Consider the following 24,474-nt stretch of genomic DNA (forward strand, 5'->3'; position numbering starts at 1 on the left):
CTGCTCCTTCAGCAAACGCTCTTCTCTTCCCTGGGCTGCCCATCCTGGGAGGCTGGTGGCTCTTACCTGCCTGCTTGCAGCTTCTGATGCTGATGGCAATCTTCAGGCCTGACAGCACACCCTGTGAGCCAGCAGAGCTGCTTGCTGCACTGAGTAGGAAGCTGTCTCTTCTGATCATCCTCCGGGAGCATTCCCGTGTGCAAGTGCTGCCTTTGAGCGTCTCTTTAAAGCTCCTACCTGCCAAGAGTCAATTTGTCACCGTACAGCTGCCACTTTCCCAGCTGCCCTGGTTGTGTGTGATCCCAGAGCCTGCTGCTGCAGCCCAGCTGCCCTGATGGTGATCCCTTTTCTCTGCTGCAGATGGAGGCAGCTATGACGTTGTCAGCGATGCCTCCAGCCCCGCGGCCAGGGAGTGCTGCGCCCAGCAGAGCTCTGCCCGCCACCACTGGGAGATGAACTACCAAGAGGCAGCCATCTACCTCCAGGTGAGCCCTGCTGGCTGTGGGGAGAATGGGCTGCAGGAGCTACCGTGCTTCTTGGCCATGGGACACGGACAGTTTCTGTCCTGAGGCTGAAAATTGGGTGCTTTGTTGGGCATTCTGCTTCGGGAGTGGGGCGGTGTTGGAAGCACCTCTGGATAGGCTTTGGAAGTCATCTGGGGCAACTGAACAACAAAATCCCCACCCTCTCCCAAGGACTGTGCTGTTGGGGAGTTCAGCACGTGCACAGTTTGGCACAGAGGTTTTTGTAGCTGGTCACAGATTGTCATTTCATCCCTGCAGTGGCTCCTGGGGGAATGGTCAGTGCTCTCCGCTTCTGGAAGTGCAGGTCCCAATCCTGCCCAGCCCATGGGGTGGCCCAGTTAGTGTCAGTCAAGTCCTGCAGGTCATGTGAGGCACGACAGAAAGCAGAGGGCTTGATTTCTACAGGGTTAAAGGATGCTGGGATTCGGATCAGCCCAGGAGTGAAATTGATAATGTTTAAAACAATGAAGAATCAGATACCACCTGTGCTTCAGTTACCAGAAACAGCATCCTTACTGCAACAAAGGTTTTGCTTTTTTAAGGTTGCTGTACATCTGGTGTGAGGAATTAGCCACCAAAACTGTTCTTCTCCCAGAGCTGTCCAGTCTGAAATGGTTGCTGGTTCCATTACTCTCCATCCTTCGTTCCCTTTCAAAGCTCTGAGGTGCTTTGGACCCAGTTGGGGTTTTTTTGTTTAAGCCACTGCAAGGTGACAGAAACCATTTTTTTCCTGCATGCTGTGACCACACAGGACTGAGAAATCTCACTTCTCAGATATTTTAAAACAGTGTAGGTTGGACCTTGGCAACCCTTGAGCTCCGTGGTGTGATGGAGCAGCCCTGACAACACAGGGTGACTCCAGCCTCCATCCCAGGCTTTTGTTTAAACTCCTGATTATTGGAGCAGCTCTGCAAAGGGTCATTGAGCTGCTGCAGCTCTGATGGTAATGGGCACAGCAGGCCTGGCCCTTTGGATGGGGATGATTGCTGCTGCTGCCTTGACCAATGGCCACAATGACACTGTCCTTGAAATGAGGCAGAATCACTTAAGGAGAGTTTTGTGAGCAGTGGCTGCAGGCAAGTGCTGGGGCTGGATAAGAGGGCTTTGCTGTCCAGGCACGTTTGGAATTGCTTGGCTCCCAAGAGGCAGGATTTAGGCTGTTTGTCATTCCACAAGTGTGTCCTGCCAGGCGTGGATGGGAACGACTCTGCTGCTCTCAGCCTGGGCTCTTTGCAGGGCTGGCTCTGTCCTGCTCCAGCCTGGCTCTCTGACCCAGCAGTGTTTGTTCTGAAACCCAGTGTGAGCTGGAGTAACTGGGAAACACTGGGAGCCCTCTCCTGAGCGAGTCTGGAGAACGCTTCACTCCCTAAAGGAGAGTTCCCTGACCTCGTTATCCATTTGCAATCACAGCTATTCTGCTTTGATAGTAATAGCTTGACTGTCCTTGCAGTAATTGCCTGCCTGGGAAGATGTTAATTTAAATAAAACCTCACCACTTCTTGTGCATCTGTGTGGCCCTGCTGGGGAAAAGTGATCTCTTTTGACAGTTCCCAAGAGGCAGCAAATTTCCTGTGAGTGACAAAAGCTCCCTTGCCAAAACTGTTGACTCAAGAAAGAGAAGAAGCTGTTGGGTGGTTCTGATGAAAACCCTCTAAAATCTCCCCAAACTAAGTTTCATCCTAGGGGTAAAAATAGTCACGATGTAGCTGTTTGAAAATCAGTTGTAGGCAAAGTGTTAAGATGGAGTATCTGACCTTTTAATGTTAATTAAGCTTTCTAGTTAAGAGGGAATGACAAATCAGCATAGAGACTTGTTAATTTTTCATGGAGTCTGTCTTACATTCCTGAAGCAGAAAACACTGTGTGTGCTTCAATGTTTTCTCACAGACATTTTGCAAGGCCAAGATAAGGAGGAACAACTGTCAGCCAGGTGCCCTGGAGCTTATCTGGGTGTTTTCATGTTCTGTCCTGGAGAAGTTTAATCAAATAAGTCTGTAAAAATGTGGAAGTAGTTGCAAGTAAATGAAGTGCTGTGTTTATGTTGGGATGTTGGCTGAAGTTTCTTTGCCTGCCTTTGTAAACTCTCCCAGCTCTCTGTCTCATTATGAAAAGGCTCAGGGGTTTATGAAGCAGGAGTTAGTGGGTATTAAAGAGTTTCATTACTGAAATGTGGTTATGAGCAGAAGAGGATGTCCCATGTGTGGGGAGTGCATTCCTCAATAAACACATCAACAACAGCCTGTAAATGGGAGTAGCCTGTTGGGAATTGTATCTAATCCCCAAAAAAATCTGCATTCTTCACTTTTATAGTACCAGGAGTCACTAATGCTGTTCCCTTCTTTATTCCTGCTGCCCTAGGAAGGAGAAAATAATGACAAGTTCTTCACTCACCCCAAAAATGCCAAAGCACTCGCTGCCTACCTCTTTGCACACAACCACCTTTTCTACCTGATGGAGCTGAGCACGGCCCTGCTGCTGCTGCTGCTGTCCCTCTGCGAGGCTCCAGCGGTCCCCATGCTCCGCCTGGGCATCTTCGTGAGTACCTGGGCCTAAGTGACAAAGCCTGCTTGCTCTGCAGCGTGGGTAAGAGGAAAATGATGGCCAAACAGAGAGGAAGAGGAGGCAGCGAGAGGAAAAAAAATCCCCCTGGCTTGTTCTGTAAATGGTTGACAGCAGATAAGCCGGACAGCAAAACTTCCTTTTTCCATCTGATCTAGGCAGACCGCAATGAAAGCGATACTCGTTTCGTGTTATCAATTTGTGCAGTTCTTCATTTAGTAACAGAAATAGGTGGTTTTTTCCATTTGTGTGAGATAAGTCAGCAGTCTGTGAGCTTTGATGGGGTGGTTTCAAAGTTGTTGTCAGGGCTGGTGCCATTACCCCAGCACCACCACTGGTTCCTAGAATACAGCTCAGGATCTTCCCCGTGATTGTCCAGAATGTCTAATTCAAGTGAAAACCCTTCTCTGGATAAACTCTCTCTGCCCAGAAGCTCTCCTTCCTGTGTTCCACTAAAAAAATTACAGTATCCATCTTTTTTTCGAAGTGTTTCTGCTCAACTTGTTGATGTCTTGGCCTTTTGTTTCAAATGTATCAATAAGTTTTTTACTGTGTTGCTCAAGCCCAGAAGGGACATGGATTTCAGGAATTTCTGCCCTGGTGCTGCTTAGAGGAAAATTGCACAGGCTTTAATAAAAGCACCAAGCAGTAGATAGAGAAATTTTGAAAAACACTGCTATGTTAGCTGTAAAAGAGTGGCTTGGGGTTTTCCTGCATGCCACAAGGCAATGCTCAGACTGCTGTCAAACCCAGCTGCTCCTTGGAAAAGGAAGGGCAGGAGTGTGGCCTCTGCTGTGCTGCTGTTCTCACCACACCTGTGCTGCGGCAGGTCCACGCAACCCTGGAGCTGTTTGCGTTAATCGTGGTCGTCTTTGAGCTCTCCATGAAGATGAGGTGGCTGGGCTTCCAAACCTTTATCAGGCACAAAAGGACTATGGTCAAGGTGAGTTATCTGCTTGATTGTCAGTGCTTCTCCTTTAGCACCTCCAAGAACCAAAGAGCCAGATGAAATATCGCCCTGCACCGCGGCAGGGTGACGTAGCCGCTGTGTCCCAGCCGCCAGATGATTCATGCGAGATCCCTCAACTCTCAGGGACACCTCCCACCCTTCAGATGTGCAGACGAGCAGGTGGTCAGGCAGAGCTTTGCCTCTGATCCCCCCTTTCTTGCAGACGTGTGTGCTGTTGGTGCAGTTCATCGAGGCCATCGTGGTGCTGGTGCGCCAGACCTCGCACGTGCGCATCACCCGCGCCCTGCGCTGCATCTTCCTGGTGGACTGCCGCTACTGTGGGGCTGTCAGGAGGTGAGGCTGGGCTGCCTGGGGCTTCTGCCCTCACTGCTGGGCTGGGCTGGAGGGAAAGCACTCACATCCTGTCCAGTTGGGCCTGGCTCTTGGTTTTTCAAAGAGACAGGAGCTGTTGTTGGTTGTTGTAAAGTTGGTTATTGCAGGAACACATCAGTCTCAAAGAGTTCAGAGTAGTGAAGTCCGTGCTAAAAGCTCCCTGGCACAGAGTGCTGCTGTTCTAGCAGCTACTATCCCTTTTTGTCTTCTTCCCTTTTGCACCCCAGTACTGGGGGATTTATTAATAAAGCATCCAGTCAGCTAAAAACACAATTCTAAAATATTCTTCCTTCACCAGTCTGAGCTTGACTCTAACGTGTGAAAGTAGTGTCAGTTCTTACCCTAAATCTACATATGTAGTTCTATCTGTTCATGCAAATGTTCTGTGTGTTCTATCTAGAAATGCAAGCAGTGTTCTGCTATGTTTTCATTATGTCTGGAGCTAAGTTTATTTTGTGAAAGGTGACACCACTGAACTTTAAACTAGGCTTTAGAGCTTTTTACTAGCTAACACAGTCTCTTAAGGCACTTAAGATATATTTCTACTTACTTAAAACTAAAACTTTTACTTCACATCTGTGTGACTTAATATATTTCATTTTCTCTAAAGGTTCCAATTTAATCCCTGCATTCCTTTCTCTCTCTGAGGGACTCAGAGTGGCTTGTATTTCATGCATTCCAACAAAATCCTGCAAGCATCCCAGGAAAGTCAGTGTCTTTCACTGGCATTTGTGTTGGAGATGGTTCCACTGTGAGCTAAGCGTGGATGTGCTGATGGAGCACAGGGCTTGGGTGTGTGAACCACCTCAGAGAGAGCAGCACAGGGTGTGGCTGCCCTGGCTCTGCTCCTGGCCTTGCCTGGAAGCTCACAGTGAATCAGAGCTGCTCTTTAGTCTGCAGAAGGAGAGTTGACAGCAAGACATTAGTGTTGTTTGCAGTACCTGAGAGCTGACTGCAAAGGACAGATGGGTAGCTTGGAAATGATCCTAATTTAGCAAGCTTTCTACTTTTAATCCTTGGAGGGAGTGGGAAAAAAGCCCTCAAGTGTGGGGTGGTAGTGGTGGGTTTTTTTTCTTTCCCCTGACAACCTGGAGGAGTAAATGTGCAAATTTTAATTTATTAATGTTTTCTCTTATTTTTCAGAAATCTGCGACAGATCTTCCAGTCCCTCCCACCATTTATTGACATCCTTCTCCTCCTGCTTTTCTTCATGGTGATTTTTGCTATTCTGGGTGAGTTGTATGTCTGGGTGGAGAAGTGATGCTCTTAACCAGTGATTGTCCAAAAGCAACATGAACAGCCTGGATGAATATAAAGCTGATCAGATCCAGAGAATTGCCAGGATCTTCCACTTACCCCACTTCATCTGCAGTCATCTGGAAGGCAGAGTTAAAACATCCAAAAAAATCTGAAAGCTGGGTATTTAGTTCTGGGACAGAGCACAGTCAGTGGTGTGTGTTTTCAAGCTCTGCTTCCACCAGCTCTTGCTCAATGCTGACACTTGAATCTGCATCCCCACAAATGCACGTGTCTGGAGTGTACCTGCTACAGTCCAGACCATCCCCAGAAAGTTTATTTTCCAAAAAGAGCAGTGAAATGCCAATGACATCTATTGGCAGATCTCTGTGGAGAAAGTCTTCCAGATGCTCCCATCCTCAGGGTGTCAGAGAGGATTTGCTTTTAGTGGGACCTTCCCTTTGGGAACTGCTCAACATGGAACTGACTTTATTTTTGTCCTTTCTCTCCCCCTCTGTTTTCCCTGCTGCCTCTTTAGGTTTTTACTTGTTTTCTCCTAACCACTCGGATCCAGTGAGTATCTTGATTCTTTCATTAAGAATTCAACCTTACAGTGCAGCCATAGTTTATTCCATGAGATACCAAACTCTGGCTGCTCCTGGCAGTGTCACCCTGCTTTACCCTCTGCTGGGGAGGAAGACTGTGGAAGGAACTTCCTCCAAAGTTCCTCCAGGATGTCCCAAAGGGAACATTGTCCGAGTTGTTCCTTATCCTTGCTGCCTTCATTCAGCCAAAAGAGCCACCTGCCACTGTGCCCAGGGGAGGAGGTGTCTGGGGCAAAGCTCAGCCACTTCCACTGCTGTGGTCAGAGTCCAGCTGCCACTGGTTCCTGCTGCTGCCCAGGCTGTGGCTGCCTGTGAGAAAGTCCTAACAAAAATGTGCTTTTGGTTTAACCCTTCACACACCATTTCTCAGGGAGCTTTAAAAAGTGCTGAAGTGCTTTTCCCTAGGGAAGGCATCAGGGAACTATGGGAGTGCCTGTGTCCAAAGGGGTGGGGGGACTGGTTGTTTCTTTGAACAAAATGTCCCTATGAGTTCCTGCTTGCATTTTGTCATGGGAATTTTTTCTTGCAGTACTTCAATACCTTAGAGAACAGCCTGGTGAATCTTTTTGTGCTTTTGACCACTTCAAAGTAAGTTCATGCTCTTCTATCTCAGTCTTTCCCTTTATTCCAAAGGAGTCTGGCAGAGCCAAGAGTTTATCTGCAGAAATGCTCTGTTCTCCAAATGTGTGACCCCTTTCCTCTGCCTGAGAGAGAGAGAGAGATGTCCAGGGTCAGCATGCATGGGAAGAGCTGGTATTTCATTTTACTTTAGGACACTGTGACCTCAGCTCTGCAGAGTTATCTCTAAGGACTCAGATGTTTTCATCACTGTGAGGGCAATAAGGGGGGAAAACCAGCTTTGTTAGGCCTTGGTCCAAGAAGGGAAAATATGTGTTTGTGCTCCTTTGTCGGCCAACAGCTCACAGGTGAAAAGTAACTTCCTATTTCTGTGCTGCAGTTCACCTGTCTGCTGGGAAATTGGGATAGCAGCAGTGAGTAAATATTGATCTGCTGTCAGGGAGAGCCCTTAGGATTAGGAAATTAGCAAAGGATGGAAGAAATCTGAGGTTGTAACACCTGCACCGAGGCTGTGCTGCTGTTGTTAAGTATCAAAGCACAGCCCTTAACCACACCACAAATCCCATTTGGTGTTTGGGATGTGTGAGGAATGTGCTTGCCACATTTATTTTTACTCCACGAGTTTTGTACAAATGTGCAGATCTTTAGATGTGAGTTTATTCACACCCCCCTCGCTGTGCCTGCTGCCTGTGCAGTGGGCTGTGTACCATGGGTGTTTTGGTGCTCAGCCTTGTGTCCTTTGGGGTGCAGTTTCCCTGATGTGATGATGCCGTCCTACGCCCGCAACCCCTGGTCCTGTGTCTTCTTCATCGTGTACCTCTCCATTGAGCTCTACTTCATCATGAACTTGGTGAGTCCCCAGCGGGGCGCTTCCCTCCCCTCTGCCTGCTCTGGAGCTCATTGCTCAGCAGAGCCTTCCCCATTCCCAGAACTGCTCTGCAATCATCTCAGACCCTGTGGCAGAACACTGCTAGAAATGGCAGCTTGGCTACAGATAGAACTCTTTTAATGTCTAACCATGAGGAATTGAACTAAATCACAGAAAACCAAATTATAGGAGCATCTTTCAACTACTCTCCCATTAATACTGTGCTTGGAGTGACATACTCGGTTGCATGGAATTTATTATCCTTCTCTGTCTTAATTATTTATCATAAAATGGCATTTTATTATCTGGACTTGCCCGAAATACTTTGTAAATCAGTTTGAAGGGGATGGAATTACTCAGGATGGCAGGACTGCAGTGCTGATCACTGCATGGCTGCCCAGGGGAGGATGTGAGTGCTGGAAAAGGACTTGCCAAAGGAGCTGAGGAATTCTGCAGCCCAAGGTGAGGGATTTGATGCTTGTGGTTGGATTTCACTGCCTTCCCAGATGGAGGGTTAGCTTTGCTATGGGTTAGCCAAAGCTCCCAGGAAGGGTGAATCCAGAGAGCAGCCCTCAAACTCTGCTTTCCAGGAACAGATCAGGGCCTTTTAATTAATCCTTTCATATGGTTTTCTGCTGGCATTTGTGTAGCTCTTAAAACCCACTAGCAAGTGGTGAGAGGCCAGAAACATCTGGACCTCCTCCAAAAAGGGGATCAGAGCCGTGAGCTTGGGGATCCCTTTGCGGGACCTCACCGCCTCCATCAGCATTCCTGCTGCAGGCAGTGCCTCTCCTTGCTTCCCTGAAACCCTGCAGAGTACAAGGGTCAAAGCAGCACTTTTTTTCCCCTTGTCTTCCCAGCTCCTGGCTGTTGTGTTTGACACTTTCAATGACATTGAGAAGAGGAAGTTCAAGTCCCTGCTGCTGCACAAGCGCACGGCCATCCAGCACGCGTACCGGCTGCTGGTCACCAAGCAGGTACAGCTGTGCCAGCAGCACCCTGGGCTGCCTGCTGGGACAGCACCTCCAAAAAAAGGGCTCTTAGCTCTGCTGGTTGTGATCAGGCTCACCACGGGCTGGTGGGGTTTTATTCTTGTTCACCTCTATTTGTGTGCTCTGAATTTCGGCCCTGTGTGAGGTTATGGCTTGGTAAAATGAGGGAGGTTTGTTCTGGAGTGCATGTGATCATTGATTTCTCTCTGCATCAGTCTGGGTCAATTGAGGATTCATTTGGCTTACCAACAATCACTGCTGAGAGGAGGGATGGGTATGCAATTGAAAATATAATCCATTTTCTAGATCCTGCAGAAGTGAGCAGTGCAGAAACAGAAGGACTTCACCTACAAACAGCTTTTTACAGGGACAAACACTGAGGGGAGAAGGTTGATTTCTTGCTTAACTTGTTGAAGCAGCAAGAGAAATAAGACCCAAAAATAACTAACCCACTTCTAGTAGATTAGTTCATGTTTAGTGCACATAGTTGATGGTCTTAAAAATGTGCCATGATGGGATCTGTTAGGCTGCCTGCTAATTTCCCAAGAAGAGGGGTTGAACTCTGCTTGAGGTGTCTGGTTGGACAATTTTCAGGTGATGGGGCAGCAGGGAGCAGTTCTGCATTTGCTGGAGGGACCCATTGCCAGCAAAGCTTTCTGATCTCTGTGCCCTGGGATGAGCTTGGTGTGTGAAAGTAATAGCTCAGGGTACTTAGGGGGCTCAGTTATAGTGTATGAAATCCTGCTTAAAACAAATCCAGGGTGAGAATGAAAAGCCTCTGTGCATTCCTGCCTGCTGCTGCTGTTTCTGACAGCGTCCCTTTGTTGCCAGAGGCCGTCTGGAATTTCCTTCAAGCACTTCGAAGGGCTGCTGCGGTTCTACAAGCCTCGGATGTGTGCCAGGGAGAGATATCTCACCTTCAAAGCACTGAATCAGAGCAATACCCCTTTAGTCAGGTAGGGTGCTCCTGCTGCTGCAGCCAGAGCAGGGAGGTTGCTGTTCTTTGCAGAGGATGGCTGGGTCTATGGAATGGGCGCTGGGGAAGGGTTTTTCTGGGAAGCAGGGAGCTGGGAGGTGTGGGTACCCTGAGAGCTGAGGTGCTGGAGTTCCTGCGTGCCCTCTTGTGGATACAGGGCTGTGCTGGCACTCACAGGCAGGAGCTGCTTCCCTCTCCCCTGGCAGAGCAGAGGCAGGAGCTGGGGAGCAGCACTGGAGCCTGCCAGGAGCATTTCCTCACACAGCGCAGCCTCGCAGCTTAACAAGTTTTTGCTTTTTTTCCAGCAGCTGGCTGTCCCCCCCAGGGTTTTGTTAATTAAAATTTGGTTCTGCTGGTGCTTTCAGGGAGGCCATCCTCTGTGTTATGAGGCAGAGAATTGCCATTCTGGTGGGGGGTTGGGTGCAGCTAACTCCAGCCAGCAAGGGAGTAGGGGGAATTAGAGCAGGAGACCTTCTCTTCCTTTTCCTTTGTTCTGGCCACAGACAGGTTCCAAGTGACTCTCCTATGAAACTGGTGCTGATACTTCTCCTTGAAGTCAAGTGCTGCAGAGAAGTATTGAAAATGGCACAGGGAGAAAGACTGAGTTGTGAAATTTAGGCATCAATGTCACCAGTAAGAGTCTGAGAAGTTCAGCATCCTCACTTCCAGACACATAAAAGCTGTTACAAGCCTGACCCTGGGCACCTAGACAGGCACTCATGTTCTATGAGTTTCTTTGCTTTCATGTCCTTTTTCAAACTTCATTTTTACCCTGAAAAGAAAATGTGAACAGATGTTAGGAAAGGACTGTACAAGTAATTAAGGCAGTCCAAGACTTCTTCATGAAGAGCAGTGCAATCTCCATCCCTTGGAGTTGGCATCTAAGCCTCAGGTCCTTCCTCTCAGTGGTAAAACTGGAGTTCAGAAGAGTCAGAGTTTCCCTTAAGGGCTGAAGCATTACAGAAAGGAGATTCTGGCTATTGTCAGTCAGGAACCTTTGGCCAGGCTGGGAGAAGGTCACTGCTGAGTCCTGTCAGCTGTGGCTGCAGTTCTGATAAGGAGTTAATAACTTCCAGGGACTCTCCACTGGTGATGTCTGACAGGGACAATTAATGATCTGCTCACCCTCAAGGCTCTGATCAGATGTTTCTTTCTGTTTTGCAGTCTAAAGGATTTTTACAATTTCTATGAAGTTGTTGGCTTAAAATGGAAGGTAAGAGTTTGTTGGGTGGGGAAGAAGGAAACCGTGTGTGGGAGGGAGAGAAAAGGAGTGGCTGGAGAGGAGCTGGGTGAGAAACAAAGGCAATCTAAGTGAAGCTGGTGGTGGGGTAGGGTGGGTTTCCATCCCTGCCCTTTTTTTTGCATGGGTGTAGCTCTGGCTGCTGCTGACCGTGGCTGTTCTGCTTGCAGGCCAAGCGGAGCCGCGAGCACTGGTTTGATGACCTGCCACGGACTGCCTTCCTTATTTTCAAAGGTGACACACTCTTGGCATGGCAGGAAGAGTATTCTTTACAAAGACAGGAAACTCTGAAGGGACTTTCTCTTGTGACCCTGGCAAACACCTCAGGGAAGGCCTTCTAACCAGCTCCCTGTGTGTTCAGTGCCCCCGAGGCCAGAGGCTGGGATTCGGAGTCTCCAGGGAAGATTTCTGTGCTGTAAATATTCCTGCAGCGACTGTGGACTGGGATTTGGGTTGTCACAAAAGCTGTTAGGCTGCCTGGTCCCATTCAAGTCAAGGACAGCAGTTTGGGAAGGGAAGAGAGGCCTGAAACCCCCATCAGAACCATGTCTTGCCAATTTACCTCCTGTGTCCCCGTTTACCTGAGTGGATTGTTGCCATTCAGAATTGAGAACCTGCAGCTCTTCTGAGGTGTTGTGTGCTCCTGGGGAACAGCTGCCACCCTCTGATCCAAATACAGCTGCCACAGGATCCCTCAGAGCTCTGCTGATGTTCCCAACCCTCCTTGTTCCAAACACAGAGCATTTACCTCTGTCCACCCCAGAATTAGCACATAGAGGCATCTTGGGGGATGAGGATAATGACTTCATTGCTGCTGAAATTCTAAAGGATATTTAAACTTGTTCCCAAAAAGTGAAAGTTAACAATCTGCTGATCTGTTTAGCTTCTTTGCTGAGGATTGGTGTGTAAAATTTCTCTAAGGAGAAGACGGAGGGATCTGTGGTGTGGAGGATGGTGTAAACATTTGTTTTATCATCCTTTCCTTCACACAGGCATCAACATCCTGGTGAAGTCCCGTGTGTTCCAGTACACTATGTGTGAGTAGGAATAATCTGGTGGCTCTGGTGTGCTGGGTGTGCCAGCCCTCCAAGGACTTGGTGTGGTCTGAGCTGTGGTTCATGGACAAAATTTGGAGTTTTAGTGGAGAGGGAGGGAAGAGCTTCATTTTACCACCAGCCTGGGCTCTCAGCTCTGTTCTGGAGAGGCTCCCTGGCTCACTGCACAACAGCCCTGTGGAATTTGTTGTGTTTAGCTGGGTTGGTGATCAGCTTTTCCAGCCTTGGGGAGTTTATCTTGCAGATGAAGGATGCTGGATAAGGAAGTGCCTTGCCATTCTGTTTGCTCTCAAGGAGCTGTGAGCATCCTCAGTGCTGGAGGGATTGCTTGGCAACTGAGCTGCCTGAGACAGGGAATCTGTGCTTCCTCCTGGTGCTACCTGTTGCCTTCTAAGTGATCTATTCCTACTCAGTCATTTGGGGGCTGGGCCTTTTGGTTTTTTCTTTTAGTTTTGTTTATTTTTGAACATAAAGGCACTGCATCTGTTAAAGGCCTGGAGAAAGACATGGGGGAAGACTCACAATTTATGAGTTCAGTTTGTTCATTGACTTGGAACCAATGACCCTGCCACTTATCCTGTATTGTATTCTTTTTGTTGGCCTAATAAATGGATATCCAGGTGTGGTTTTGCTATGGGTTTTTTCCTTTCTTTTCCAGACACTGTGGTGGCTGTGAATGGGATTTGGATTCTTGTTGAAACCTTCATGCTGCAAGGTAGGAAACACGGCTTGTTGCTTAACTGTGGTGCTGGGGGATTGGAAAAAAAGGGAGGACTTGAGAAAGCTGTTCTTGTGTCTTGCAGGAGGGAATTTCTTCTCCAGGAATGTCCCATGGAGCTATGTAGTCTTCCTCACAAGTAAGCTGATGCCTCCCAACAGAGCTGTGTCCTTTCCTGAGGAGCTGGGAAGGGAATTGAAGTTGTAACTTAACCATGGGTGTAGAGTCTCCACGCAGAACAATGGTGTGCCTGGCAGGGATTGTTTTGCAGACTTCAGAGAGAAATCTCCATGAACACAGGGAAATATGTTGATTTGGAAGGGAGAAGTCTCTTTGGCACCTCACTGAGAATGAGGAGGATGGGTGGGGTCTGTTAAACCCCTGTTCAGAAATCCTTTAAAATCCCCACACATCCAGGAGGGAATGAGCCTCCCCATGAGCCTTTCCTGACTGCTGCTCGTTCCTGACCCCTCTTGTTTTGCAGTCTATGGTGTGGAGCTGCTCCTGAAGACCACTGGGCTGGGGCCTGTGGAGTACCTGTCCTCAGGCTGGAATCTGTAAGTGCACATTCATCTTTGTGGGTTGGAAACACCAAGTCCTGAGCCAAGCCTGTAGAGAGGAGGCCATCAACTGTTATAATTCTTCTGCCCCTGGCCTCGTGCATCTCGTTAGGCTGGAGCAGCACCAATCCCTCTTCTCTGATGAAACACTGCTGATAAATCATTGCTCTTAGATTTATTTTATTTTATTTTTCTTTCCAGCTTTGACTTCTCAGTCACCCTGTTTGCATTTTTGGGGCTCATGGCACTGGCATTCAACATGGAGCCCTTTTACTTCATCGTGGTCCTGCGACCCCTGCAGCTGCTGAGGTGAGCTGGGAAAGGCTGGGCAGGGGGGATTCCAGAGAGCAGGTAGGACAAAACAGCCTTGTTTGCCATCAGTCCCACTGGGGACTGAGCTCCTTAGCAGGAGAGGGCAAGGATTGCTCTGTGGGAATGTGACCGTAGCAAACAGGAATTGCGTGGGGTAATGGGATTAGCCCGAGTTATGGAAAGGAAGGATAACAAAAACTTGGGATGGGATATGAAAACCTCGTGCTTTGGAGCTTAAGCTGATCTCTAATAGAGATCAAGGGATTTACTGGGGGCAGATTATCCTGTGTCTGCCTTCGTGGGGTTCTCACACCTCCTCTAAATTGTCTGATGCTGTTCAGAGAAAAGCTCTGCTGTCAGGATGAGATGGTCTGAGCCAGTTTGATAATTTCCATTGAATTACCAGAAATTACAGTTTTCAAAGGATGCTCCTCTCTAGGGTGAAGTACTGCCCTGCTCCAACTGCATCTCACACTTTGAGCAAGGCCATGGCCTGTGACCTCTCTGCATTTCAGGGAGCTGGGGCTGACTAAGCCTCTCATGTCAAGGTGCAATCACCTTCACAAACACCTCCAGACCCACAGGGGGACGAGATTTGAGGTGAAATGTTTCATAAAAAAACAAGCTGATGTAATTTAGCTCTCCAGTGAGGATTTTAAGAACACTTCATGATGCTCAAGAGGGGAAAAAAAATAATGTTTTCTCTGTTCCTCCCCTGCCAAAGCCTGTTTGGCAGCTGTGTTTCTCTGTAAAGACTGATGGGATTGCCAAATTTTAAATTAGAAAGCACAGTGTGGTTTTCTTCCATCAATTTTTATTGGGTCTTGGGGGAAACACAGAAAAGCTTGTGTCCGGGGGAAGCAGAAATGAATCCTGACCCTGTGCATGGGCCTAGTGTAAGTTCTTATAATTTTTAGGAGTTTTAAATAGCTGTTTATGCATCATGCCATGTAAAAAGACAGCCTTTTTTCCCCTGAGGTCTTCAGTCCTTTAAACAATTGAATGTGTCACAAACACTTAGATGGGACAGCAGGTGAGCAGAGACCACTTGAGCAAGAAGTCAGGAAAGTCAGGAAACCTCACTGTCATTGACCTGCAAGGCAGAGAGAGCTGGAATTGTCCTTTTAGCTCTTTCCCCCAGCACCAGGAGAGCTGCAGGCTGTGGGTAACCCCTGGCCTCTCCTTTCAGGCTCTTCAAACTGAAGAAACGCTACAGGAACGTCCTGGACACGATGTTTGAGCTGTTCCCTCGTATGGCCAGGTACCAGCCTCTGCTCTACCAACCCCTGCTCTTGGGGTGATGGCAGGGAGAGGGCAGTGAAGGTTTGGGGTCGGGGTAGGACCCTGTCCAACATGCTGCAGGGATTTATGCTCTGATCTCTCAGTGGGTGGTTACTGATTTTTTTTAAGCATCTTCCAATTCCTTGGAACAGCAGCACTCCAGCACCCTGGGATCCTCCTGCTTTGGTGGTAGGAGGATAACTAAGATTCCCTGCTTGTTTTAGTCTTTCTCCCCCATCCCAACTCTTGCTGAGAGACAAAGCCCCTGTGGGAAGAGCATTGGCACAAATCCCCTTGGCCCCAGCTGTTCCCTGTCCTCAGCAGAGCCCCTGAGAGCATTTTTGTGGAATGGTGGGGCAGAGGGAGCCTGGTGCTTGAGTGCTGCCCTGCTTCTCTCCCAGGAGGCCTGGGCTGGCTGGAGAGCCCCGCTCTTGGCACCGTCCCTGCCTGAAGGATGTGGAGAGGGCAGAAACAGTGTGTGGTGCTCTTTATTAAAGGAGCTGTGCAGAGATGTTTATTTAACAGAAAAGGACAGACTGGGAGGCAATCCAGGCTGCTCTTTGGTTTCTCTCTTCAGTGAGTGGCAAACTCCTTGTCCAAGGGCTCCCTGAATGAGAGCAGGCCAAGAGCTGCAGAGCCACAGCAGCAGGGAGGGTGGGCTGGCGTTTCCAGTGCTGCTTCCCATCCCTTGGAAATTCCTCCCAGAGCAACCAGCCTAGGATTTTGTGTTTCTCTGCCTTAGCAACTCTTCAGCACACAGTACTCTTTCTGTTTCTGCCTCCAGCCTGGGTTTAACCCTGCTGATCTTCTACTATTGCTTTGCCATTGTTGGCATGGAGTTCTTCGCTGGCGTAGTCTACCCGAACTGCTGCAAGTGAGTACCTCAAATCCAGCCCCCTCAACAGTGCTTTTGGTGCTCAGGCAGCAGCAGGGAGCTCTGGCAGCTCCACTTCCCTGTGGAGAAGTGGCCAGAGGATGGAGCTAAATGGGGTTTTGTAGCTAAGGCAACACGTGGCAGAAATCCAGGAGCTACTTCATTTCTCCAGCCCCATGCCTGCAAGTGTCCAAGGCCACGTTGGACAGGGCTTGGAGCAACCTGGGATGGTGGAAGGTGTCCCTGGCCATGGCAGGGGGTGGAACTGGATGGGCTTTAAGGTCCTTTCCTACCCAAACCATTCTGTTTCTATGATGCCAGAGTTGCTTGTCCAGCAACACATTCACCCAACATAAATTCACCTGGTTCTAAGCTGTGCTGTGCCTTTAATGATGGCAGACCACGTGGAAATGCCAAGCTTGAAGGGTATAAGGAACTCAAACTCTCAGTTTCTCTGGTGTAATATTTGCTGAATGATTAGAAAGGCTCCATGTGCTCCCTGGGCTTGTGCTGAGCTGTGAAGGAGAGAGCATTCCTTTTCCTCCCAGAGGAAAAGACAAGTGTTGGCCAAGAGGTAGAAATTGCTCCTCTTCTTACCACATTCTAGAGGGGCTGGTATTTATAACTTTTTAGATTTTCATTGCTTTTCCAGTCTCTGCTGATTCTTTGTCTTGTTTTCTCCAACCAGTACAAGCACAGTTGCAGATTCCTACCGCTGGGTGAACCACACAGTTGGCAACAAAACAGTTGTGGAAGAAGGTTATTACTATCTCAACAACTTTGACAACATTCTGAACAGCTTTGGTAAGGACACTTCTGTCCCTAGAAAAGATTATCCTGTGTTCCTGCAGAGCTGGATGGCTCTGAAATGCTCATGTGAGCCTGGGACTCTCCCAGGGCAGTGCTGCTGATGCGCCTCACTCTGTATCCTGCTCTTTCTGTCTGGAGAGCTCCAGCTGACTGGCTGTGCCAGGACTGCTTTGCAGGGTGAGCAGAGGTCTCTCAGAGCCAGCTGGAAGGCAGCAGATCTGTTCTGGCTGGTGATCAGACCAGAGGTGTTCAAGGGAGGCATTCTCCACTGCCCTTCTAAAGAACCAACAGTGATGCCTCTCTTTAAACCCTCTGATGAAGAATAATTTGAATGTATTGATTGCTCTCCATCATTTTTCATAATGTGTGAGCAGAAGATTTCAGAGGTCTCCATGCTCTCTGGTGAGGAGTCAGGCCTGGTTTCTTTAAGAAACAGAGATGAAGCCATGCTGCAGGTTCTGTGGGTCTGACCCTGTGTCTGAAGGAATTGCTGTGGGAGGGTCTGCATTCTCTCTGGATTTGCTGTCTTTACTCAAACTTGGCTGTCTAGTGACAGTCTTCCCTGTCGAACACTTTATCTAAAAATCACTGTGAAACAGGTCAGGATGGATAAAACAATTCCCTGAGTGTGTTTTCTCCCCCTTCTGTGCAGTGACACTGTTTGAGCTGACGGTGGTCAATGACTGGTACATCATCATGGTGAGTGACCCCCTGCAGGCAGCACAGGCTCTGTCAGCTCGGGCACACCTTCCACACCACCCATGGTGGCTTTGCTGCCAGGTTCTTTTGGTCCTGATTCTTGGGGGGTGTTTGACCCCTGCCATGCTGCTGGGCACGTTTCAGGCTTCACAGGCTGGACAAATGAAGTCACCCTGTGCTCCAGTTTGTCACCCTGCTGTCCAAAGCCACCAGCATCAGATGTTCTGTGTGTTTGCCTGTAGGAACATCTCTTTTTAGCTGCAAGGACCTGTTGGGGCATTAAGCATTGCACAAGCAGTCCCTGGGGCAGAATGTTTATGTTTCTGCTGCTTTGTGCATGTGTTGACAAGCAGCTAACGCTGCCTCTCCCTTCTTTGGTGCACTGCTCACTTCTTCCCTCTCCACTTTAGGAAGGGGTGACTTCCCAAACCACTCACTGGAGCCGTCTGTACTTCATGATCTTCTACATTGTGACCATGGTGGTGATGACAATCATCGTGGCTTTCATCCTGGACGCTTTTGTCTTCCGCATGAACTACACTCGGAAGAACCAGGATTCAGAAGGTCAGAACTGAGGCCTGGCTGACCTGCAGCCTTGTGTCTTCTCTCCCTGGTACATTATCTCTAGGAGAAAATGGGATTGCCCAGAAAAAAAAACCAGATTTTTTTTATTTTAACCTGACATCCTGAGCTAATTCTTGTGCTCGTTGTACTTTTGCTTGAGCTTGATCTTTGTGTGATACTTCTGTCTGGTCTTCGTGCTCTGCCCCTCATCTCTCCCCCAGAATTCCCCAAAAAGCATGGGTGGGTGTGTTTGTGTGGGTTTTATGTATGTCTGTATGCTTGTGTACGCACACACATACAAACTTCAACCGCTTGAGCCATTTCAACCAAATTCTTTGAGAACAGGAAGTCCGTGGCCGTTTTATAGGAAGTCCATTTCATGCAAGACTTCTAGGAAACATTGCAGCAATCATGTAGCAAAGTTCAGTGAGGGAAGGGAAGGTTGATAATTTTTTTAAACCAATTTCCCTTCCTCATTAATGCACTCACTGGTGGCAGAATGTGTCTCCAAGGTGATTTGTCAGCACTTTTGCCGTGACCTGGAGGACAACAGACACTGCCTGTCCAGTTCTTCCCACATTTTCATGGCTGCTGACTCTGTGCTGGGTTTGGACATCCCTTTTCCTCTAGGAACTGGCAGAGACTGGGCTCTGCAGCCCCCTCATCACTTACTCACTGTCCTTTTCCTTTTGAGCTGGGGGTATGGAGCTGCAGGCACCTTCCTGACCTGCTAATTCAGGTGCCAAAGCCACACTAATGGCTCACAGCCCTTCTCCTGCTGTTCCTTCAGGTGAAGGCCCCACTCCCCTGGGTTTTTAGGTGCCAGAAGATCAAATTTGTGTGGCACAGGAGCTGTTAATTAGGGAAACACTTGTGATCCTTCCTGCACCCAGTTTCAAGTGTGCAGTGAAGGACATTGGTTAGCCCTGGACTCCAAAACTCTCTTAGGCAGGTAAAGGTCAAAGGGCAGAAACTCTTATGTGATTATTTGATTTCTTAACTTAGAGGCCAGCAAAAAAGCTGCAAGATCATTTATTTTTTTTAAGATACCAAGGAGCTGATGAGAATAGTTTGAGTCAGAAGGTTTGCTGGCCCTACTCACTAGTTAACTTTGTCCCTGTCTTGTTGGGGGTTGAACATATCCATGTTCTAGTCACAAATGCAGGTGCAGACTGTACCTGACCTCTGGCTTGGTCCTATGTGCTTTAGGCTTTGCCTTCCAGGGTTATGGTTGCAGCTGTTGAAGCAATGCTCATCTTGGTGAATTTTTTTTCCTCCTCTTTCTGCTTCTTGCCTCTGCAGAAGATAATGGCATTGTGCTGGAGAAGGAGATCTCCAAGGAGGAGGTGATTGGCATAATTGAGCTGTACAAGAGGACTTCAGCTGCCACTGAAACAGCTCAGCTGCAGAAGATCGTGTTGCAGATGGACAAATATGGGGTAAGAGGAAGCACTGTGAGTTCTCACCTTCAGGAGAGGGAGGTGTGCCAGGGCCACTTTGTCTGCCTGGAGAGAGAAGATCCACCTGCCTGTGTAGTGTTCAGGGCTGAGCTGCTGGAGGAACTCTGCAGCATCACAAAATTTTGCTGCTCTGGAAAAGCAGCAACTGCTCCTTGAATAGCCTTGACAAAGGCTGGTCCCTGCTGCCTGGAAACTTCCCTGAGAGCTGTCCTGGCCCCTGCTGACTGGGAAAAAAAGCATATTTCTGTTTCCTCTGAGGAAGCCACTATCTCGTAATTCTCCTGATTGTTTCTCTGTGCCATCATTCACTGAAGCTTGGACAGTCCTGTAGCATTATGCCGCAGCATGATGGCATTGATTCCAGATCCTTCCTTTCTCCATGGCACTGCTTATGCTTCCATTCTGAACCATTCTAAATTGGGAAAATGAGCTCTTGTCTCAGAAGTGTTGTCTCATGCATCTGGGAAGAGTTAAAGTGGTTGTTGGCCCTTGTAGCCCTGTGTCACCATGACACAGGGCAGGTGCTGCAGCCTCCCAGGTGACAACAGAACGAGCCTGGGGTGGTCTGAGCTCATCAGGGGGTGATGGGTGTCCACAGGAAGGATGCTTGAACTTCCAGGACAGATCCAGCTGCTCAGTGACTGATGAAAGTATTTTTTGGTGTTTCCTCCTCCTTGCCCCAACTCTCTAGCAAATGTCCACGGTGTTTCTGGGACGCAGGTCAAGGACCAAGAGTGACCTGAGTATGAAGATGTACGAGGAGGAGATACAGGTATGTGCTGGAGCTGCCACCAAGCATGTGGTGAGAGCATTCCCTGGAATAACAACCCAACCTTTCAAGCACTGGGGGCTGCTTTCCTCTGAGCCCAGGGGTTTGTTAAACCACAGAGCACATCAGAGCTCCTCAGGGGGTGCAGGTGTGTCAGGACAGTCACAGTGACCACGCTGGGGGTGTGCACAAGCACTGCTGCTGTGCTGAGCTGCCCTGGGCTCCCCAGGTGTCTGCTGGGGCTGTCAGCACAGTTTGGTCTGCCTGGAGCTTGGCTGCTGAGCACAGAGCTCTTAAACCTCTGGAATGTGGTTGTGTTTGAGCTTAGGCGTGTCTGTCTGACACAGAAACCAAGGCTGGCTTGTCCCAGGCAGGCCTGCCTGGTCTGCAGGCTGAGCAAGATGGGAGACAAGTAAATCAGCAGATTCCCTGGATTTTTTGCACCTTCCTGCCCGTGCCATCCGTGGTCGGGAGCTTTCTGCCATGGGTTTGGTCACTGCCAAAGGTAGTTAAAGGTCGTGGGCTAATGTAATGATTAGTGCTGAAAAAAATCAATCTTATTTGAATCTGTCCTTTGTCCCCAGAGCAGACAGACTGGGGATGAATCTTGAGTGTCCCTAAGGAAAATGCACATTGTTTACCATGGGGCTGGGTCACCTGCAGGGAAACCTCCTGCCTGTTGTGCTTGGTCTGTGACATCCTGGAGCTGCCCAGCACCAGGAGCTGCCCTGCAAGTCCCACACATCATGGGAACAGCCATCCTCAAGCCCTGGGTGTTCAGGAGGGACATCCTGAGGGTGGGAAGTTTCCTTGGGCTGTGGCTGGCAAGGTCTCAGTGCATCCACCACAGGCATGCTGCAGCTAGCTGGGTTGTTCCAGGAGGTTAGGCTGTACCCAGGGCTTTGGAAAGAGCCCTCTGTGCTTGAAAAAAATGTGCCCTCAATGGCAGTGACAGCAGGCTCTGCCCTTTTGGGGTGTGTGGGGCACAGCCTGACCCGTGCCTGTTTACTCCCCTGCTGCAGGAATGGTATGAAGAGCACTCCAGGAAGGAGGAATCTCAGACACCACTGCAAGAGCCTGCATCTGCTTCCAGCAGCTCTCTGAAGCCCCTGAGCCTCCGGCAGCGCTCCCAGACTGTCATTTAGGCCCAGCTAACGCGAGCCACCTTCTATGCAATAACCCAGAGTGTTCCTCCCCAGCCTGTATTTTGGGAGGGTGTATATAGATCTGTCGGTGTACCAGTGTAGGGATCAAATCTTGCCCCCAGCAGTGGTTGCTGAGAAGCCAGAGGCCCAGGGGGCTCAGGGGAAGGCTGCTGCACACAGATTGAGCGTGATGCCCGTGCTCAATCTGGGCAGAACAGAGCCCTTGTCCCTCTGAGCCCCTTCCCAGGCTCCAGCTGCTGCTGCTTGTCTTACCACTAACAGACCTTGGGGAAAGGGATGTGTAATCCATTAACAGCAGGGAGTTGGCTGAAGTCACCTGCTTAACTTCAGCCCTTTTGGAAGATCCCTGTTGCTCAAAGGGTACCATTAACCTAGGGACAAAGGAGCAGGGAGTGGGGTTTTTGTTTCTGCTCCACCTTCCTTGCGCAAAGAAAGGGCAGGTGGTGTGGAATCTCAGCACTTTTGGAAGGGCAGCCTGCCCTCCCCCTCCTTTTTGGCACACCTAGATGCACTCCCTGTAGCAGCTCCAGCTCTGATTACTGAATTTTGCTGTCCCCGAGTAGATCCAAGGCAGAAGTGAGGGCCAGCACCTCATCATGCTATGACCAGAGGTGGGGCAGGCTTTGGAGACCCTCTCTCTGCTGTATCTGCATCTCTGCTGGTCAGCCCTGCCCGTGGCACTGCCTGGGCTTGGAGTCACCCCTGCAAACCCCAGAGCTCCTGTCCCTGTTCAGAGAGGGGGATTCTGCAGGCTGACGTGGCTGTTGGGCTCTGCCACTTGGCCACCTGCTCTGTGAAACCTCTCTGGCTGCTCCTTAGCTGGGATAAATGACTGGGAAGAGGAGTGGAAGGTTTTGCAGCTCCAAGTCTGGCTTTTTTCTGCCTGGCTCTGGGTTAAAGAGAGCTCCTGGGTATCACACAGTCCTGCTGGTCAGTCCTCATTCCAGCTGAGCAAGTCCCAGCACAGAGTGGGGCTCCTCCCTTGCAGGAATGTTTCTCAGGCTGGAAAAGGTCAGCTCAGTCAGGTGTTGGGAAGATCCACTGAAGAATTCCACTGTTCCCCTGGATTTTGGATGTGGGAGGAACGTGGAAGACAAGGATTCTTCTCACCTGTCTGCTTTTCTGCACCTGAGAGCTGAGGAATGAGGAGGAAGTGGGACAAGGGTTCCCTTCCCAGCTCTGCCACGTCTGTGGGATTGTGGCAGTTGTGATCCTTTGAACCTGTCTCTCCAAGTCTCTCTTTTCCCTGTCAGCACTGGAAGTTCTGAGGGCTGGAAGTCCCTGGCAGCTGGGAGGTTCCCTCACCTTTGCTGTTTGATTTTTCCTCAGGTTCTGACTAATAGTGGAGCTTCCTGAGCACCTATTTTCCAGGTGCACCAGGCAGTGGGAGATCTGTGTCCCCATCCCCTTTGTCCCATATGCCTGTCTTTCCTTGGTGGCCTCACCTCGTGGCACAAGGACAGCAGGAGAGGGCTGATCCTACCCGGGCAGCTCAGGAGCATTTCCTGCGTGGGTGAGACTTCCAGAGGGAAGCAAGCCAGAGCTCCTTCTGGAAATCTCTCCCTGCATGGCACGGTGGGAGCACTTGGAAGGAGTGGGAGAGCAGCACACACACACCAGTGGCTGCTCCAACCCTTGCCAGACTCCCTGGGTGCCTCACGGCAACTCTTTGTTTTCTTTCTGGATACTTGCAGGTATGAAACTACTTCTGAGCTGACCCATGAAGGACCTTAAAGGGCTGTTTTCCAAACCATAAATTCAACCACAAATTAAGGAGCAGTGCACTTGTTGCTCTTGCAGTTGCTCTGTGTGCAGTTGCAGCCCGGGAGGTTTATCCAGCTTAGTCCTGGCCTGCAGGAGATGGTCTTGATTGTGCTTTAAGTTGTGGGCAGAATGAATGAGCATTATGAAGGTTACTGGGGAAAAAAACGTGGCTGTGGTTAATCTCCACATTCCCCTACAGCTGATTTCTCCTGGCAGGGCTATCAGTGACTTTTTTTTTTATTTTTGGGGGGTGTTTTCTGGGTGTGAAAGGAGCTGTGGCTTTAAGCTGTGTTGAGGAAGGCACGGAGGGCTGATCATGCAATAAAGGGCTCCCTGGAGGGCTGGGGGTCAGGGTGCTGCCTCCAAGGTGTTGATCCTCCCCCACATACCCGCTGTGTTCATTATTTTTGTAAAACCAAGGAGGGCAGCAGGAGTTTGCTTCTTCCTTATGACTTTGGAAGGAAACAAAGTTTGAGTACGGGGCATCCCCTTCTATTTATCCTCCTCTCCCTCCCCCCACCCACAGACTGACGACAGAGACAATCATTTTGTAGGGAGCACGGGAGGAAGCACTGCAGGATTTTGTATGCTGGCGTTTTGTTTATAAAAAACCCGATTTTATGGACGTGTCTGTCAGATGTTCTCTAGATTTTTTTCAGGCGCACTAATAAAGAGCATCCTTGGCTTCGTAAAGGCAGCAGCTTCCTTTCCTCCTTCCCCTGTTATTCCAGAGGTGGGTTTGGCCAAGCTGGAGCATTTCCAGTGTTTGAAGAGGAGCCTGCCTGCCCTCTCTGGTGACAAGTGCTTGTGTTGGGAATATTTTGCTGCTTCACATTCCTGTTCCTGGACATTACAAAGGAAGGCAGAAGGGAACTCTCTTCCCTTCTGCCTCCCCCTGCCAGTTTTTCCCCTAAACACCAGCGCTTTCAAAGTCAGGTTTTTAAGGCTGCCTCGGTGCAGTGTTGAGGCCAGAAGGGATGTTTCACCCTGCACCTCTGTCCTGGGACCTTGGCCAGGCTTTGGATTGCTTTAGCCCTGCCTGTGGCAGGAAGTGGGCATTGTGTCCCAGCTGGTTCTGGCAGCTGCTGGAGCAAGACCAGGGCAGAGCCAATAGCTGCAGGCACAGGGAATGTTATTTTTTTGGTGAAAGCTGCTGGTATCTGTTAGAAAAAGGAGAAATGCTTCAGGCCCAGGAGGAAAAAAGGAGGAACCAGGTCTGACAGTTGTGGTGTTTGCTCAACAGCCCCTTCTCCCCTGGGGCAGGGATGTGGGTGTCCCTCTGGGGTGATCATTTGCTTTCCAGCCTGTGTCCTGTGGACCCTCCAGCTGGGAGCAGAGCCACCAGCTCACCCCTCCATCCTGCTGGCACTGTCCCCAGGGACTGAGCTGTGCTGACCCCATTTCCAGTGTGGCAGCACGTCCCTGCTCTGGGGACATCAGCTACTGGAAACCACTTCCCCACTCCCTCAGGAAAAGCCACTCTGGGTGTCCCAGGCCCTCTGCCCTCCAAGGCTCTGCTGA

General features: G+C 49.5%; 1 protein-coding gene across 2 annotated transcripts in view; it reads left to right on the plus strand.

Moving 5' to 3' along the window:
* TPCN1 (two pore segment channel 1) overlaps positions 1-23,646 on the plus strand; it is a 40,472-nt gene extending 16,826 nt beyond the window's left edge. For both annotated transcript variants that reach the window (XM_021549953.3, XM_021549954.3), the window contains exons 2-26: positions 361-485; positions 2,883-3,059; positions 3,913-4,026; positions 4,256-4,386; positions 5,569-5,657; positions 6,200-6,234; positions 6,796-6,854; positions 7,596-7,695; positions 8,574-8,690; positions 9,537-9,661; positions 10,846-10,894; positions 11,092-11,155; positions 11,914-11,958; positions 12,635-12,691; positions 12,780-12,833; positions 13,179-13,251; positions 13,456-13,563; positions 14,756-14,827; positions 15,632-15,721; positions 16,410-16,525; positions 17,184-17,230; positions 17,641-17,794; positions 19,097-19,233; positions 19,946-20,026; positions 21,046-23,646. In XM_021549953.3, coding sequence (XP_021405628.1) covers positions 361-485; positions 2,883-3,059; positions 3,913-4,026; positions 4,256-4,386; positions 5,569-5,657; positions 6,200-6,234; positions 6,796-6,854; positions 7,596-7,695; positions 8,574-8,690; positions 9,537-9,661; positions 10,846-10,894; positions 11,092-11,155; positions 11,914-11,958; positions 12,635-12,691; positions 12,780-12,833; positions 13,179-13,251; positions 13,456-13,563; positions 14,756-14,827; positions 15,632-15,721; positions 16,410-16,525; positions 17,184-17,230; positions 17,641-17,794; positions 19,097-19,233; positions 19,946-20,026; positions 21,046-21,168 — 2,342 coding nt within the window. In that variant the 3' untranslated portion in view covers positions 21,169-23,646. The remainder of the gene's footprint in view (positions 1-360; positions 486-2,882; positions 3,060-3,912; positions 4,027-4,255; positions 4,387-5,568; positions 5,658-6,199; positions 6,235-6,795; positions 6,855-7,595; positions 7,696-8,573; positions 8,691-9,536; positions 9,662-10,845; positions 10,895-11,091; positions 11,156-11,913; positions 11,959-12,634; positions 12,692-12,779; positions 12,834-13,178; positions 13,252-13,455; positions 13,564-14,755; positions 14,828-15,631; positions 15,722-16,409; positions 16,526-17,183; positions 17,231-17,640; positions 17,795-19,096; positions 19,234-19,945; positions 20,027-21,045) is intronic.
* Positions 23,647-24,474: the final 828 nt, after the last annotated feature.

This window comes from Lonchura striata, chromosome 18, assembly GCF_046129695.1.
Source record: "Lonchura striata isolate bLonStr1 chromosome 18, bLonStr1.mat, whole genome shotgun sequence".
NCBI classification, from domain to species: domain Eukaryota; kingdom Metazoa; phylum Chordata; class Aves; order Passeriformes; family Estrildidae; genus Lonchura; species Lonchura striata.